This window comes from Rana temporaria, chromosome 12 (genome assembly GCF_905171775.1).
Source record: "Rana temporaria chromosome 12, aRanTem1.1, whole genome shotgun sequence".
Lineage (NCBI taxonomy): Eukaryota > Metazoa > Chordata > Amphibia > Anura > Ranidae > Rana > Rana temporaria.
This window is the reverse complement of record NC_053500.1, coordinates 100,425,492-100,442,943: the sequence shown is the minus strand read 5'-3', so window position 1 is coordinate 100,442,943 and position 17,452 is coordinate 100,425,492. Positions and strand designations below refer to the sequence as shown.

The 17,452-nt window shown below is 44.2% G+C and overlaps 1 protein-coding gene across 4 annotated transcripts in view; it reads right to left on the bottom strand.

Annotated features, from left to right (window-relative positions):
• The window catches only part of SOCS7 (suppressor of cytokine signaling 7), a 110,240-nt gene that overhangs the window by 35,348 nt on the left and 57,440 nt on the right, over window positions 1–17,452 (bottom strand). The window contains exons 9-10 of one of the 4 annotated variants that reach the window (XM_040329847.1): window positions 1,542–1,625; window positions 1,056–1,223 (exon numbers count right to left, since the gene is read on the bottom strand). The exons of the other annotated variants lie outside the window; for them this stretch is intronic. Of the exons in view, the coding sequence (XP_040185781.1) occupies window positions 1,586–1,625 (40 nt within the window). The 3' untranslated portion in view covers window positions 1,056–1,223; window positions 1,542–1,585. Of the gene's footprint in view, window positions 1–1,055; window positions 1,224–1,541; window positions 1,626–17,452 lie in introns of those variants that run through there. 4 annotated transcript variants of the gene reach the window in all.

Below are 17,452 nucleotides of genomic sequence, written 5' to 3'. Positions count from 1 at the left end.
CAGAGATTTTCTCTCCAAGACATTTACACACCTGCGGTCTATAAACATTAATGGATTAGGACAACCTATTGAAGATTGTCTCGTGCAAGGTAAAGGTGAGGTAAAAGCCTCCCAAATCATACAGCCACATATATAAACAAGGGCTAAACTTCAAGCAGGTCATTAGAATCATATATAAAAAAAAAAGAAAAAAAAAAAGAAAGGGCCAAGGGGGTACCACATCCAATTGAACTATAAATTTGAAAGCTTAGGACCAATGTGGGCGGACTTTAAAAAAGGTACCAGAAGGAAGTAACCAAGATTAGAAAAAAATATTTTAATACATATTAATAAAAAAAGTTACAAAAATTCATATTAAAAACATACAGATATTGGCCTAGATTCACATACGGCCGCTCTACGGTGCGCGGGCGTAGCGTATCGTATTTACGCTACGCCGCCGCAACTTAGAGAGGCAAGTGCTGTATTCACAAAGCACTTGCGTTTTAAGTTACGGCGGCGTGGCGTAAATGGGCCGGCGTAAGCGCGCGTAATTCAAAGTAGGCTGGTAGGGGGCGTGTTGTATTTAAATGAGGCTTGACCCCATTTAGATGCATGGCCGAACAAACAGCGCATGCGCGCGCAGGCTCAGTATCACGTCGTATTTACGCCCAAAGATACGTCGGCTCACTGCCTGTGACGTGAACGTAACTTACGCACAGCCCTATTCGCGTACGACTTACGCAAACAACGTAAAAAGATACGCTTGTTCCGACGTCAATACTTTGCATGGGCTGCGCCACGTAGAGACCTGCTTCAGCTTTACGCCGGCGTATGTCTTACGTAAACGGCGTAACTAATTGCAACGGGCGTACGTACGTTCGTGAATCGGCGTATCTTGCTCATTTACATATTCGACGCGGAAATCAAGGAAGCGCCACCTAGCGGCCAGCGTAATTATTGCACCCCAAGATACGACGGCGTAGGAGACTTACGCCGCTCGTATCTTGGCCAAATCTATGCGTAACTGATTCTATGAATCAGGCGCATAGATAAGACGGTGGCCATTCGGACTTTCGACGGCGTATCTGAGATACGCCGTCGTAAGTTTTTGTGAATCTGGGCCATTGACTCTAATTGGAGTAACACAATAATTAACAATTCTCTATTGATACATATAAGACAACATTGGTCTACGTTTCGCTTCCTCAGGACTTATTGTCACATATCAAAGAAGAGGGAATCTGTATAGAAAGAAAAATAATAATCAAATGCACATAAAGACAGTGGGCATATATATGTGTATATCATAAAGGGAAGGATCATAATGGTGGAGAAGTGCATTTAAATCGGAAACCACCTACTAAAATTGGCGGAAACCTTCAAATGCGCGGCATGCCTCATAACTACCCCCCCCCCCCCCCCAGGCCGATATATGAAAATGATTGGATCACTCCAGAAAAAAATAACTAAACCAAAAAGATTCATATTAAAATCTATTCCCGAAAAGGTCACCAATAATAAATCAAGACAATATACCTAATCTCATTATTATTACTTACTGGGCAGCACTATTGTGTATAGCCTAGATAGGTGGCCTTGAGTGTCATGCAGGGAATATACTACAAGACAATAACCGACAGTTACTGTAAAAACAATAAAAGGTAGACAGAATCAATATCAATCATTGCAACAAGTATATTATATAGCTGTAGTATATATGTAGAGATGATGATGCAAAGGAGCCCAATTGCAGCAGTCTATTGATACAGATAGTAACAGATTAGAGATCCCATATAGAAAAAAGCATAGACAATACTTTGTCGCCTAGACCACAACTCACCAAAAACACACTAATCAGCCTGTATTGGAGTCCAGTGTTGGTCAGACCATACATTTAATAAACAAATGTAAATGCAGTTATGAGGCATGCTGCGCATTTGAAGGTTTCCGCCAATTTCAGTAGGTGGTTTCCGATTTAAATGCACTTCTACACCATTATGATCATTGCCTTTATGATATACACATATATATGCCCACTGTCTTTATGTGCATTTGATTATTATTTTTATTTCTATACAGATTCCCTCTTCGATATGTGACAATAAGTCCTGAGCAAGCGACAAGCGAAACGTAGACCAATGTTGTCTTATATGTACCAATAGGGAATTGTTAATTATTGTGTTACTCTAATGGGGAGTCAATATCTGTATGTTTTTAATATGAATTTTTGTAACTTTTTTATGAATATGTAATAAAATAGGATTTTTTGTACTCACCGTAAAATCCTTTTCTCTGAAGTCCATGGACGGACACAGCTCCTTAAATCTTGACAAGTGGGTTATGTTCCCTGTTTACAGGAGAGGACTAGGCAGAAACATGTTAAATAGCTAAATACATGTTACATGTTACGAGTTGAACAGCCCCGCCCAGGGGGCGGTCCCTCCAGACATAACCCTCCTCACTGCAGTTTGCAGCCTCAGTTCGTAACAAGCAGTACAAACCTAAAAAGGAGGGGTGGGTGCTGTGTCCGTCCATGGACTTCAGAGAAAAGGATTTTACGGTGAGTACAAAAAATCCTATTTTCTCTTATCGTCCATGGACGGACACAGCTCCTTAAATCTTGACAAGTGGGACGTCCCCAAGCAGTGTCAAAAAATGAGGGGTGGGAAATATATCAGTAAAACCAATTTTTAACTTCACCCCAAAACAAGCAGAGCTCCTCAACAGGGGAGGTGCAACTTTAAACTAGCGGCTGAAAAAAACATCATAAGCAACCATGTAAATTCTGGAAAAAGCGTGAACGGGCGAGCAAATCGCCGCCTCGCACAACTGTGAGACCGACGCATGATGTCGGAAAAAAACCCAGGAAGCACCAATTGCCCTGGTCGAAAGTGCCGTGACTGGAAGGGGGGGCCCGCCCCTAGGAGCATAGGCCTGTATGACGGCCTGCATGATCCACCGAGAAATGGTGGTCGACGAGACCGCCAGGCCCTTTTGTGGACCAGACACCGACACAAAAGAGTCAGAAGCTCCGAAACGGAGCCGTAGTAGGCTGGTATACCCGCAAAGCGCGTACCACGCCTAAAGTATGAAAGGTCGAAACCTCTTTTGGAAGAAGGGAAGGTCGCGGGCGCACCATCACCTAATCCTTATGGAGGATCAAGTATGGCGGCTTGCAAGACAAGACCGCCAACTCAGAAACCCCTCTAACAGAGGTAAAGGCCACTAAAGGGGCCACCTTCTGAGATAGTGTCAAGAGAAAATCTCTCTGATGTTTCCAAAAGGAAGGTTCCTGAAGAACCGAGAGCACCAGAGTCAAAACTCATGGGGGGAAGAGATGGGCCAAGTGGGGAAGTATATGACAAACCCCCTGCACACAAAAAAAGGGGACCCACCAGGGAACGGGCCGCAAAAAGGCCACTGAAAGAACACAGCCAAGGCTGAAATCTGCCCCCAAACGGTGCTTTAAGCAATTTTTAGATCCACTCCAAGCTTTAAAAATAGCAGGACCCTGGACACCGAGTATGTCCATGGACGTCACTCCATCCCTTCGCACCAAGAGAGGTGCGACGGTAGATCCTCCGGAAGAAGACTACGGTGCCTTGTTGAGATGACCGAGTCAGACAGACCCCGGTCACCTAAAGTCTGGTTTCCAATAACCATGTTAAGCAAGTCAGTGACTGTACAACAGGAGGAAGTATGGGACCTTGAGACAGAGGAACCTGCTGCCCTGGCAACCACCAGGGTACCTCCGCTACCAGGCGTCCGATATCAACGTACCAAGGACGCCGAGGTCAATCTGGAGCGATTAGAATCATCGGGATCTCCTCAGCCTCCACTCTGTGGAGTGGCCAAGGGAGTAACTACCATGGAGGAACGGCAAAAAATCACTGATACAGACCCCACAGGGCCACCAGCGCGACTGACGCGTCTGTACCAGATCACTAGACCTGGCCACTAACTTTGACACCCCTGCGGCGGAGACGAGCGGCCAGGAGATTCATGCCCTGTGAGGCTTACCTCCTGCAAGGGAGCCGAAACACCCCAAGCACAAAGACCAGTCGCCCTGGTCCAGCATCTGGCGACTCCAGTAGTCCGCCTGCCGGCATACCTGATGGTAGACCGAAGCCGTGGCGTTGTCTGGCTGAAACCAGATCGGTCGACCATAAGGAGAAGCATAGCCTGATCGCCTAAAATAGTAGGACAATGAACAGTAGACAGCGCCTGGTATTCCCAGGCGGTCTCCCACCAGGCACTAGCCAGGCCTGACCCTGGGTAGCTACCGAGACCAGACACATTCAGGGAAGTGTGGCCGTAGGTCCACGCAAGTCCAGCGACTCAGGGCCGACTGGACCCCCCAGTTTTGTGAACCCCCCAGGTTCACAACCCGTGAGCTGGCATCCGTCATAAACACCGACCACCGGCAATGTTAGCAATGCAGCAAGAGAAAGGAGCAGGGAAGGGAGAAGGGACCCCCAAACCCCAGGAATGCCCAGCCGTACCAACCCACCGAAGCAGGAGGGACTGTACTTACCCATCCAAGCGAGGACTCGCCGACGCATTCCTGACAGAACTACAACCGCAATGGAGGTAGCTGTCGGCCCGGTCCACTGTGAGTGAGACAACACCACAGCCCAGTCATATGTGGACCTCAGAGCAAAGCTCACTGGCCACCCCAGGAGTCATAGGGTATGGCGTGGCAGACCAAGCCTCTTTGCAAAGGTGTGCCCACGGTTGCTGGTCGGACTGAGTAGACTACAAGGATCTATATTATCCAGCCTGTCTCTCAGCCGACAGTTGAAAGAAGATTCTTCAAAGAAAATGTAAAATAAAATAAAATTTCTCCTCAGGGCGCTGGGCCCAAAGGGAGCCATACGTCCTTCTCCTTTGCTAGGCAGAACGAAACTGAGGCTGCAAGCTGCAGTGAGGAGGGTTATGTCTGGAGGGACCGCCCCCTGGGCGGGGCTGTTCAACTCTGTTAATGTAACATGTATTTAGCTATTTAACATGTTTCTGCCTAGTCCTCTTCTGTAAACAGGGAACATAACCCACTTGTCAAGATTTAAGGAGCTGTGTCCGTCCATGGACGATAAGAGAAAATATTTTTTTCTAATTTTGGTTAATTCCTTCTGGTACCTTTAAAGTTCTCCCACATTAGTCCTAAGCTTTCAATTTACAGGTCATTAGAACCATTAGGTTCAGTTTCCACTAGTGCGACATGCCATGCGACCCTGGACACAAAGTCGCATGACGAGTCACGGCCCATTGATTTCAATGGCACTTGATCCAATCTATGCAACTCAAAGTTGCAATGACTTAGAAAAAGGTCCCAGCACTACCCCGATGCGACCTCTGATGCAACCCCCGATTCCAGAGGCTGTAAAGTTGGATCAAAGCTGTACTCCAAAGTCGCTACAGTGGAAACATAGCCTCAGAGAGTCAATACATTAGATCGTATATGAGACATGAACTACAAAGGTACCAAACGAATATGACTCAAATAACACAAACTAAAGCTCCAATGTTGTGTATTTAAATACATAGATATATAATATACTTGGAGAAGTATTCGTCCAATACCCCCCACACACACACACAATACGAACCATTCGTATAAACACATGTCGTAGATATAGTCTAACCTTTGGCTACCAATCTATTACACATCTATTCATTGAAGGCACCCAGGGAGATCCAGGTGATAGAAGTCTAGGCACACAAACTGGAGTGCATAGCAGATACCGTTACCCCATAATAGAAAAGAAAAAGGGGTTCCCGATAGTTTCACCGAAACTATCTCCAATCACGTTGGGTTACACCAGTGAACCTAGATCACAATGCTGTTCATCTTCTCTGTTTTTAACGCATGGATGGAATGATCTGTCGATAGTAATTTCTCAGAACAGCTTTAAAGCTGTGAGTACTATTTCTTTATTATTCATACTTAGGAAAAAATGCTGTACGGTTTATGCTGATTATCTGTTATACATATTATAGACAAATGGCTGACTCTTCTCCACACCCTTGAGGAAAGAGGCATCTCTCAGAAACGTCAGGTATACTTTGAAGAATCACATCCTACAATGCTTGTTTGCACTTTGAATTCCATCATATTCTAGTCTATATTCATTCCATGTCATGTCAATGTTTTAATATAATCTGTTTTGTACTTATATAATAAATGATATTTTTTCTTTTTTACAAAAACATTAATCCACCTTGTGTTTATACCCTTGTGCCTTTAAAGTCCAGTCAGGGGACCCATTGTTTTCTTTTCATTCTTCTTTTGGATGTGGCACCATATAGAGACACAGACCGATAATCTGTTTTCTATAATATAACAGATTAAACCCGTCCAGGCCGGGAGCCTTTCCTGGTTTTAATGTTTTTAGGGCTCCTAAAAATTCTTCTACAGCGATTGTGCCATCTATATCTTCCACTCCCTCATCCGGTAAGCCCAACATACCCGAGGCAGCCATGTATTCCTTCGCCTCCCCACTGTTGAGCGCCTTTGAGGCCCATTGTTGGTCCCCTATCTGATATAGGTCACCAATGTACTAGTCCCTAAAAGTCTTAGCGATTTCCTGTGAGGCACTAACCAATACGTCTCCCTGAGTTTTAATATGTTCAATATGATTTTGTGCCCTAGTCTCTCTGAGCGTGTTTGCTAGCATCCTGCTCGGTTTGTTACCATAATTCATACAAAGCTTGTTTGCAATATTTTACTTATACATACTTATCGCTCTTCTTTTGTTTATAGTGCAATAAATAGGAATCGCAGAGGTGAAAAAAATACCACCAAAAGAAAGCTCTATTTGTGGGGGAAAAAAAAAAATCATAAAAAACTTTCATTTGGCTATAGTGTTTTCATGACCGCGCAATTGTCAAAGTGCAACAGAGCTGAAAACTAAAAGATGGCCTGGGCAGTAAGGGGGTGAAAATGCCCTGTATTGAAGTAGTTAATGCAGTCCAGAGCTCACAGAGCAAAAAACAGATGGACCTTGCTTCTTCTTTACAGTAGGATCCAGGTAAGACCTTCAAGCCAATGCTGAGAATCAGCCAATACAGAAAAGTGCAAATTGAGCCCCAGTGGCTCTGCAGCATCTAAAGAAGGTCAGTAAGAAAAAAAAATCTTGATGGAAAAGCACAAAAGAAAGGAAGGGTAGCTTGCTTTTTTTCCCAAGGAGAAGACATCCATTCTTCTAAAACACCATCTAAAAATATGAGGCCGGGTTAGAGTGGGAGGAGTTATACTGGGTTGAAAATTGCTTTTAAGTTAAATACAGAGGAATGGATAGTACCCAAGGAAATGAGGGCGTGGCAAAGTGGCAAGACTGAGTTTAAGAGACCCAGATGCAGAGTTTTGAGAGGAACCATGAATAACCTCATGTTTTCTAATGGCAATGTAATTATCGCCCACCAGGGGGAGTTATTTCATAACACTCACTAGAATTATTATTTTATTTTTATTTATTTTTAAACATTTTATAACTAATAATAAATATTTGTTAGTTTAGGGAGTCTTCTTATAATTGTAAATGAGTCCGGAATGCTGACCGGCTGTGAGGATTACAACGGATTGGTTATCCTTTTTAAATGGCGGTGTATACAAGGAGGAGCTCTGATCAACATACCTATCACACACATTCCTGGTAAAAATGGCTCATAAAATGGTGGGTGCTGCAATGATTACCAGTTTGGTTCTGGAAACATCAAACAAGCGTACATATTCGCCAGCACACCATGGATCGACAACTTCCATCCAAAAGTTTTAAATGAAAAAGATCACCTCACAAGGTGAGGTTATCTTTTTTGGATGAAAGTGTCGATCCATGGTGTGCTGGCGAATATGTACGCTTACAAGGAGGAGCTGACGGACTCAATCACATGATCCCTGAAGATGTCAGACGCTGCTTACAAAACGTAGGATCCTGTCATATGTGTCACGTCACTTCCGCCACTATTTAACGCAGGTGGAACGCAGACGGCTTCCCTGCTTTATGAACACAATCTTATCTTCTGTCTAGTAAGTGCAATTCTGTAGTTTAACATATTTTTTTTTACAATGCTGCTAAACCATAAAGAGTTTTATTATTTCTTCCAGATATATACATACCACTCATCTGGTGGTCCATGTTATTCCTGAGCTGCTATCTGGAAAGTATCTGTTTGCTGGTGTTGACTACCTGTAATGGGTGTCAATCCCATCTGGTGAGTAGGATGCTTACCTAAAAAGTCGGTGGAAGGATTTGCACATTTGAAGATATGTGCTGAAATAAATCCGCGCAAGTCTATTTAAAAACACCAGTGACAGCAAAAGTATTTGGTATCGGACTAGGTATGGTTGAATGTGATCAGTGGACAGCTGCCTCTACTAATTGCTTCCACTTAAGTGGAGCAAGAAAGTGTTGAGAAGAAAAAGAAAGTAGAGTTGGCACTGGTCCTACGGAGCCAAATGCTCCATAAAAGAGGCTCCTAGTGTAAGGTGCAGTGTGCAAAATATACACAAAGTGCTAAACGATCCAAAGTGCCAAGTGCCTGTGTAAACTACTAGACTGATTCCACAGTATGCATCATAAATGCAGCTATGAAAATAAAAAAAATACATAAAATATATATCACAGTGCTGTGCAAATTAAAGTGCTAGATAAAGAAAATGTGCAAAACGTAAAATTCCTGTACCATTAGGGTACCTGTGATAACCCTTTAAAAGATGTGCTGATAAACAAACACATTTTTTTTTCAGTGCAATATAATGTCCTTATTGGACGTAAACAAATCCAATTGCCAAGTGCCGAGTGATTCTAAAAGTGCTTTGTGCTCTTGTTGTATGCCGTGATCACTGCAATCCGTGCTCTTATACACCCCGCACTCACTAACTTTTTCACCCCCTCCTAGGGTCTGATGCCTTCACAGTATAGGCCACTGTGTAGCCCTCTGGCCGTTACTCGTCCCCCTGCGCTGATGTTGGTCCAGTAATAGCCCATACATAGGAGAGAAAGGACCCCCAGATAGTGTAGTATCGTTTTATACTTTATTTAAATAAACAAAAAATGGGTACTCACATGTAGACAAAAACAGTATGGCATATAATGTTGACAAAAGTCTGATGCCTGAAAACGATGCGACGTTCGTAGGAACATGCTACGAACGTCACATCATTTCCAGGCATCAGACTTTTGTCAACATTATATGCCATACTTCTACGTATGTCATACGTATAAGAGCACGGATTGCAGTGATCACGGCATACAGCAAGAGCACGAAGCACTTTTAGAATCACTCAGCACTTGGCATATGGATTGGTTTACTTCCAATAAGGACATTATATTGCACTGAAAAAAAAAAAAAAAAATTGTTGTTTATCAGCACATCTTTTAAAGCGCCAACTCTTTCTTTTTCTTCTCAACACATTTAAAGATATCACAATTACATTTGTTTGATGATCAGCAGACTGCACTAGCATTTTGTGGGAACAATTTTTTTTTTTGTGGTGGTTATTGAACTTTCAGTATTGTATAATAATTTAATTTATTATATTTAAGTGTTAGCGCGGTATGAAATCACTATTGTTTTCTTTACACATTTGAGGCTTTGAGCTTTACTACCGGCTGCTTATATTATATATAGTTAATAAATTTCACGTGATATATTTTCGTGAATATATATATATATATACATATACATATATATACATACATATACATACATATACATACATACACATACATACACTTTTTTTTCAACCTCATCATGGCCCTCTGCAGTGTATGCTGGCCTGTCCCCTTCATTAAAATTCCCTTCTGTCTGAAGTCCGTCATGTAGAGGGGCTCCTCTGAGGGGTACTCACCACCTTAATCAGTGCAGACACTGTTGCTGTGGGGCAGAATGAGTGTAGCTCTCCAGTGGAATTGAAATGGCAAGAGAAGCTTCCTCTTAGTAGAGAGAAATCATCCACCACCTTACACACTAGCAAAAAAATTGAGGAATGGTAGGGGTCACATGGACTGTCCCCAAACTTAAAGGTGCATGTGTCTTGTACAGCACAATTAGAATTTTCCATTCCATTGTCCATTTTGAATAAAAAAGAAAAAACACAATTCACACTGTATGCGTCTGCCAAGACCAGTTAAAAACCATGTATTCTGGGTTTTTATGAGGGGGTGAGACAGAAGACACAGTAAAACCTCCCAGAGCAATAAAAACAACATTTAACTGGGATTCTGCATGGCTCCGACTAATAAATTAGCGTTGATGCTGGAAATGGTAATTATACAGGGGCATAATTGTATTTACACACACGCCAATCTCCACAGTAGTAGGGAAAGGGGAGGAGGCTAGAATAAAATTTCCAGTACACACTTTACATACAGACTTGGCTCACTTTATAAAACCCAGCGCAAAGGGATATTGCCAATAAACACCAGGTTTTAAAAGCTGTTTTCCCAGAGCTTATTACAAAACAGCAGACAACCCATGAATGGAGACAGTGACCACAGAATATATATATATATATATATATATATATACATACATACATACATACATATATATATATATATATACACATACATACATACATACATACATACATACATACATACATACATACATACATACATATATATATATATATATATATATATATATATATATATATATATATATATATACACACACACACACACACACATATATATATATATATATATATCACACACACACAGGTTCTGGAGTGGCCAATCTCAGTCTCCTGACCTCAATATCATTGAGATCCCAAACGTGCAGTACATGCAAGACAGCCCAAGAATTTACAGGAACTGGAGGGTTTTTTCCAAAAGGAATGGGCAGCTTTACCATCTGAGAAGATAAAGAGCCTCATCCACAAAAGACTTCCAGCTGTCATTGATGTTAAAGTGGTTGTAAACCCTTTTTAGCAACTTTATGCTACAGGTAAGCCTATATTAAGGCTTACCTGTAGCTACCCTGGCGATCTCCTAAACCTACACAATTTAGGAGATATCCCCCTTTGTCTGCATGTGCCGAACTAATCAACACATGCGCACGGGCACTAGGGCAAACTGAAGCAATGGCACCTATGTGCCGCTGCTTCAGTCTTCGTGACGTTACTGGTGGCTCCGGCACGCATGCACAGGAGTGACGTCATCGCGGCTCAGACCAATCACAGCGCCGGAGCCACGATACCCAGAATCAAGCCCCAGGCGATGTCGGTGGCCGGAGGGGGAGATAAGGACAACTGCAGGGGCTTTGATGTGAGGAAAGTCATTCATACTGAGCTAGTATGCTATGCATACTAGCTCATTATGCCTTTGTCTTGCAGTTTTTTTTTTTTTTTTAACGTTTTTTTTCTTTGGGTTTACTTCCTCTTTAAAGGGGGCAATACACAGTATTAAGAACTGGTGTATGTAAACTTTTGATCAGGGTTATTTGGGTAGTTTCTGTTGTCATTATGATTTAAAACGAGTAAACACAGCTGATTGATAATAAATGGCTTCAGTCAAACACTAACCATGAGTGGAAAAAGCTTTTGTGTTATCATTCATATTCTCTGAAAAATGGCCAAGAAATCGTAAATTCTGCCAGGATATGTAAACTCATTAGCACAACTGTGTATGTGCGCGCGCGTGCACGCACGCACACACACAATTTTTTGATTCCCCTGCTGATTTTGTACGTTTTCCCACCGACTAACAAATCATAATAGAATTTTAATGATAGGTTTATTTTAATATTGAGAAACCAAATAAAAAAAATACAGACAAACACATTTAAAAAAAAGTCACAAATTGATTTGCATTTTAATGAGTGAAAAAACTATTTGAGCTCTTAGCAAAACATGACTTAGTACTTGGTGGCAAAACCCTTGTTGGCAACCACAGAGGTCAGACGTTTCATGTAGTTGGCCACCAGGTTTGTACACATCTCGAGAGGGATTTTGTCCCGCTCCTCTTTGCAGATCCTCTTCATTAAGGATTTCGAGGCCGACGTTTGTTTGAACCTTCAGCTCCCTCCATATTATTTCTATTGGATTAAGGTCTGGAGACTGGCTAGGCAACTCCACGACCTTAACCACTTAAGGACTCCTTCACGCCGATATACGTCTGCAGAAGGGGGGTCGCGAGTGTGTCCCGCAATAGGTCACAGGAGCTTCCCCGTTCTTCATTGTGGCAATGTCAGTGATCACACGTCCAGCCCCGCCCCCCTACAGTTGGAAACACATATGGAGGTCACACTTAACCACTAGGGGGCACTGTAGAGGTTAACTCCTTCACTGCATTGTCATTTTCACAGTAATCAGTGCATTTTTATAGCACTTTTCGCTGTGAAAATGACAACGGTCCCAAAAATGTGCCAAAATTGTTCGATGTGTCCGCCATAAGGTCGCAGTCACCAAAAAAAAAAAAAAAAACACGCCGATTGCCGCCATTAGTAAAAATGCCATAAAACTATACCCTATTTTGCAAATGCTATAAATTTTGCGCAAACCAATCGATAAACGCTTATTGCAATTTGTTTTACCAAACATTGGTAGAAGAATACGTATCGGCCTAAACGGAGGAATTTTTTTTTTTTTTTTTTTTATATCTTTTTGGGGAATATTTATTATAGCAAAAAGTAAAAAATATTGTTATTTTTTTCAAAAAATTGTCGCTCTATTTTTGTTTATATCACAAAAAATAAAAACCGCAGAGGTGAGCAAATACCACCAATAGAAAGCTCTATTTGTGAAAAAAAAAAAAAAAAAAAAGGACGCCAATTTTGTTTGGGAGCCACATCGCACGACCGCGCAATTGTCAGTTAACCACTTGCCGCACGCCTTATGCAAAAAGACGTCGGCAAAGTGGTTTCAATATCCTGAGTGGACGTCAAATGACTGGGGGCGCGCATCACGGCGATCGTTGACACCTATCTAGGTAAAGAGTCTGACGGAGACTCTTTACCACGTGATCAGCCGTGTCCAATCACGGCTGATCACAATGTAAACAGGAAAAGCCGGTAATCGGCTTTTCCTCACTCGCGTCTGTCAGACGTGAGTAGAGGAGATCCGATCGGCTGCTCCTCTGACAGGAAGGGGGGGGTTTGTGCTGATCGATTATCAGCACAGCCCCCCCTCGAGGATGCTCACACTCGACCACCAGGGATGCCACTAGATCACCAGGGATGCAAAACACAGGTATGCCACCCTAGACCACCAGGGATGACAATCAAAGAAATAATGGATGCCAATCAGTGCCTGCAATGGATGCCAATCAGTGCCCACAATGGGCATCACTGATTGGCATCCATTAGTACAACACATACGTTAGTGCCATCAGTGCCCATCCGTGCCCATCCGTGCCGCCTATCCGTGCCCATCATCAGTGCCCATCAATGCCACCACATCAGTGCCACCTCATCGGTGCCCATCAGTGCAGTACCATCAGTGAAGGAGAAAACTTACTTTTTTTTTCAACATTTTCGGTCATTTTTTTTGCAGAAAATAATAATTCCCAGAGGTGAACAAATACCACCAAAAGAAAGCTCTATTTGTGGGTACAAAATGTTAAAAATTTAGTTTGGGTACAGTGTAGTACGACCTCGCAATTGTCATTCAAAGTGCAACAGTACTGAAAGCTAAAAATTGGTCTGGGCCGGAAGGTGTACAAGTGCCCTGTATGAAAGTGGTTAAAGCGACGCTGTGCCGAATCGCAAAAAGGGGCAAGGTCCTTAACCTGCATAATGGTCCGGGTCTTAAGTGGTTAATGTGCTGCTTCTTAAGAGGGGTTGTAAAGGTAAAAAAAAAAAATCCCTAAATAGCTTCCTTTACCTTAGTGCAGTCCTCCTTCACTTACCTCATCCTTCGATTTTGCTTTTAAATGTCCTTATTTCTTCTAAGAAATCCTCACTTCCTGTTCTTCTGTCTAACACACAGTAATGCAAGGCTTTCTCCCTGGTGTGGAGTGTCGTGCTCGCCCCCTTTCTTGAAGGGGCGAGCAGGAGAGTCAGGACACTCTACGTTGCAGATAAAGGAACTGTGTGTTAGTGGGCGTCTTGACTCTCCTGCTCGCCCCCTCCACACCAGGGAGAAAGTCTTGCATTACTGTGTGGAGTTACAGACAGAAGAACAGGAAGTGAGGATTTCTCAGAAGAATTAAGGACATTTAAAAGGAAAATCGAAGGATGAGGTAAGTGAAGGAGGACTGCACTAAGATAAAGGAAGCCATTTAGGGATTTTTTTGTTTACCTTTACAACCCCTTTAAGCTAATTTGTTGCCTTGGCCGTGTGTTTTGGGTCATTGCCATGCTGGAATACCTATTCACGACCCATTCTTAATGCACCGGTTGAGGAAAAGAAGTTCCCACCCGAAAATTTGACAGTACATGGCCCCGTCCATCATCCATTTGATGTGGTGTAGTTGCCCTGTTTAGGGTTGAGCGAACCCGAACTGTAAAGTTTGGCTTCGTACCGGACTTTTGGTACCCGGACACGAACAATTTACTGTAAGTTCGAGTTCAGTGTTCGGCAATGTAATGGCGCGCTGCAGGGCAGCCAATCAACATTCGTTTAACTTGTGTGACCTAGAAGCCGTCACAGCCATGCCTACTAATGGCATGGCTGTGATTGACCAGTGCAGCTTGTGACCCAGACTCTATATAAGCTAGAGCAGTGTTTCTCAACTCCAGTCCTCGAGGCGCACCAACAGGTCATGTATTCAGGATTTCCATTATTTTGCACAGGTGATCTGATCAGTTTCCCTGCCTTGGTAATTACCACAGCCTTTTCATCTGATGGGAATCCTGAAAACATGACCTGTTGGGGCCACTTGAGGACTGGAGTTGAGAAACCCTGAGCTAGAGGCACATAGCACAGCACGTCACTCTGCTTTAGATAGGGTAGAGAAAGGCTGGCGCTGCTGCTGCTCTGAGGGAGAGAATTAGATAGGAGTCAGACTCAGTCCTGCTTCAGAAATCAAATTACTCAGCGATCTACATAGCACAGCAAGTCACTCTGCTTTCGATACTTTAGGGAAAGGTTGCTGCTGTTGTTTTTAGGGAGAGAATTAGATAGGAGTCGGTCCTGCTTCAGAAATCAAATTACACCAGCACTGCATATGTTACTGTGAGACACACCCTTTAGATACGGTTCTTCTATTGTGCTATTCAAAAAACACCCATTTAGGGCAAAAAAAAATATTTTGCAGTGTTTGCTCCATATCTGTACGTGTGAGATACACACTTTAGATACTGTTCTTCTATTGTGCTATTCAAAAAAACACCCATTTAGGGCAAGATCCTACATTTGAGAAATAGGAGGAGAATGTCAAATAAGGGACGTGGCCCCGGTCGTGGTGCTGCTGGTGGAGCTCCTGTTGCAGGGAGAGGACGTGGTCGATCTGTGCCAGCTACACGCACAAGTGAAACACCTTCCTCAGGTGCGAGTAGGCGACAGAGCCTGCAGCGGTATTTGGTCGGGCCTAATCCGGCTCTACTAACGTTGAGGCCAGGAGCAGAACAGGCGGTAGTAGATTGGGTTGCTGACAGTGCCTCCAGTTCCTTCACATTGTCTCCCAACCAGTCTTGTATTGAAAGGTCAGAGTTGGCACCTGCAGCCGATGTCCATCAGTCTTTCCCCTTGCAAATCAGCCAAGCAGTCTGAGCCCCAAATCATGCAGCAGTCTCTTCTGCTTTTTGATTACTCTGTTAGCAGGGTTTCCCAGGGCCATCCACCTAGCCCTGCCCCAGAAGTGGAAGAGATTGAGTGCACCGATGCCCAACCACTTATGTTTCAACATAAGTACATGGGAAGACCATCGCAGCACATCTCGAATGATGAAGAAACACAGTTGCCAACTGCTGCTGCTTTCGCAATTGTGCAGACCGACAAGGAGGGCAGTGGTGAAGACTGGGTGGAAGATGATGTGGAGGACGATGAGGTCCTCGACCCCACATGGAATCAACATCATGCAGGTGACCTGTGTAGTTCGGAGGAAGAGGCGGTTGTCGCACAGAGCCACCAGCACAGCAGAAGAGGGAGCAGGGTGCCAAAGCAGAGCGTCTGTCCCCTAGACAGTACGCCTGCTACTGCCCAACGCAGCAAGGGACCGACCACACCAAAGCCAGGTCCAAGGAGTTCCCTAGCGTGGCAGTTCTTCACACAATGTGCTTATGACAAGACACGAGTGGTTTGCACGCTGTGCAATCAGAGCCTGAAGAGAGGCATAAACGTTCTCAACCTGAGCACAACCTGCATGACCAGGAATCTAAGAGCAAAGCATGAGCTGCAGTGGAGTAGACACCTCAAAAACCAACAAAGGTCTCTGGCTCCTCCTGCTTCCTCTTCTGCTTCAGTCTCGGCCTCTTCATCCACCTCTGTAGTGACAGTGGCACCTGCCACCCCGCAAACCGAGGATCTGCCAGCAACACTACCACCTGGGTCACCAACCATCTCCACAATGTCCCATGGAAGTGTTCAGCTCTCTATCTCCCAAACACTGGAGCTGAAGAGGAAGTACCCCCCTACCCACCCGCGATCCCTGGCCCTGAATGCCAGCATTTCAAAATTCCTGGCCTTTGAAATGCTGTCATTCCGTATGGTGGAGACACAGAGTTTTAAAAGCCTGATGGCATTGGCTGTCCCACAGTACGTCGTGCCCAGCTGCCACTATTTTTCCAGGCGAGCCATCCCTTCCCTGCACAACCAAGTGGGGGACAAAATCAAGTGTGCACTGCGCAACGCCATCTGTGGCAAGGTCCACCTAACTACGGATACGTGGACCAGTAAGCACGGTCAGGGACGTTATATCTCCCTAACAGCACACAGGGTAAATGCAGTGGCAGCTAGGCCTGAGGCAGATAGCAGTTTGGCGCATGTCCTTCCACCACCGAGGATTGCAGGGTGCTTCAATTTGCCTCCTGTTGCCAACTCCTCCTACTCCGCTTCCTCATCCTCTACCGCCTCCTCATCCGGTCAGCGTAACACATTAACCACCAACTTCAGCACAGCCATGGGTAAACGCCAGCAGGCAGTTTTAAAACTTTCCTGTTTGGGGGAAAAACCCCACACCGCGCAGTAGTTGTGAAGGGACATGGAACAACAGACCGATGAGTGGTTGGCGGCAGTGAGCCTCAAGCCGGGCCTGGTGGTGTGCGATAATGGGCGAAATCTCGTAGCAGCTCTGGGCCTAGCCGGTTTGACGCACATCCCTTGCCTGGTGCATGTGCTGAATTTGGTGGTGCAGAGGTTCCTTAAAAATTACCCCGATATGCCACAGCTGCTGCAGAAAGTGCGGGCCGTCTGTGCGCACTTTCGGCGTTCTCACCCTGCTGCTGCTCGCCTGTCAGCACTGCAGCGTAACTTCGGCCTTCCCGCTCACCGCCTCATATGTGACGTGCCCACAAGGTGGAACTCCACCTTGCACATGCTGGCCAGACTGTGTGAGCAGCAGCAGGCGATCGTGGAGTTTCAGCT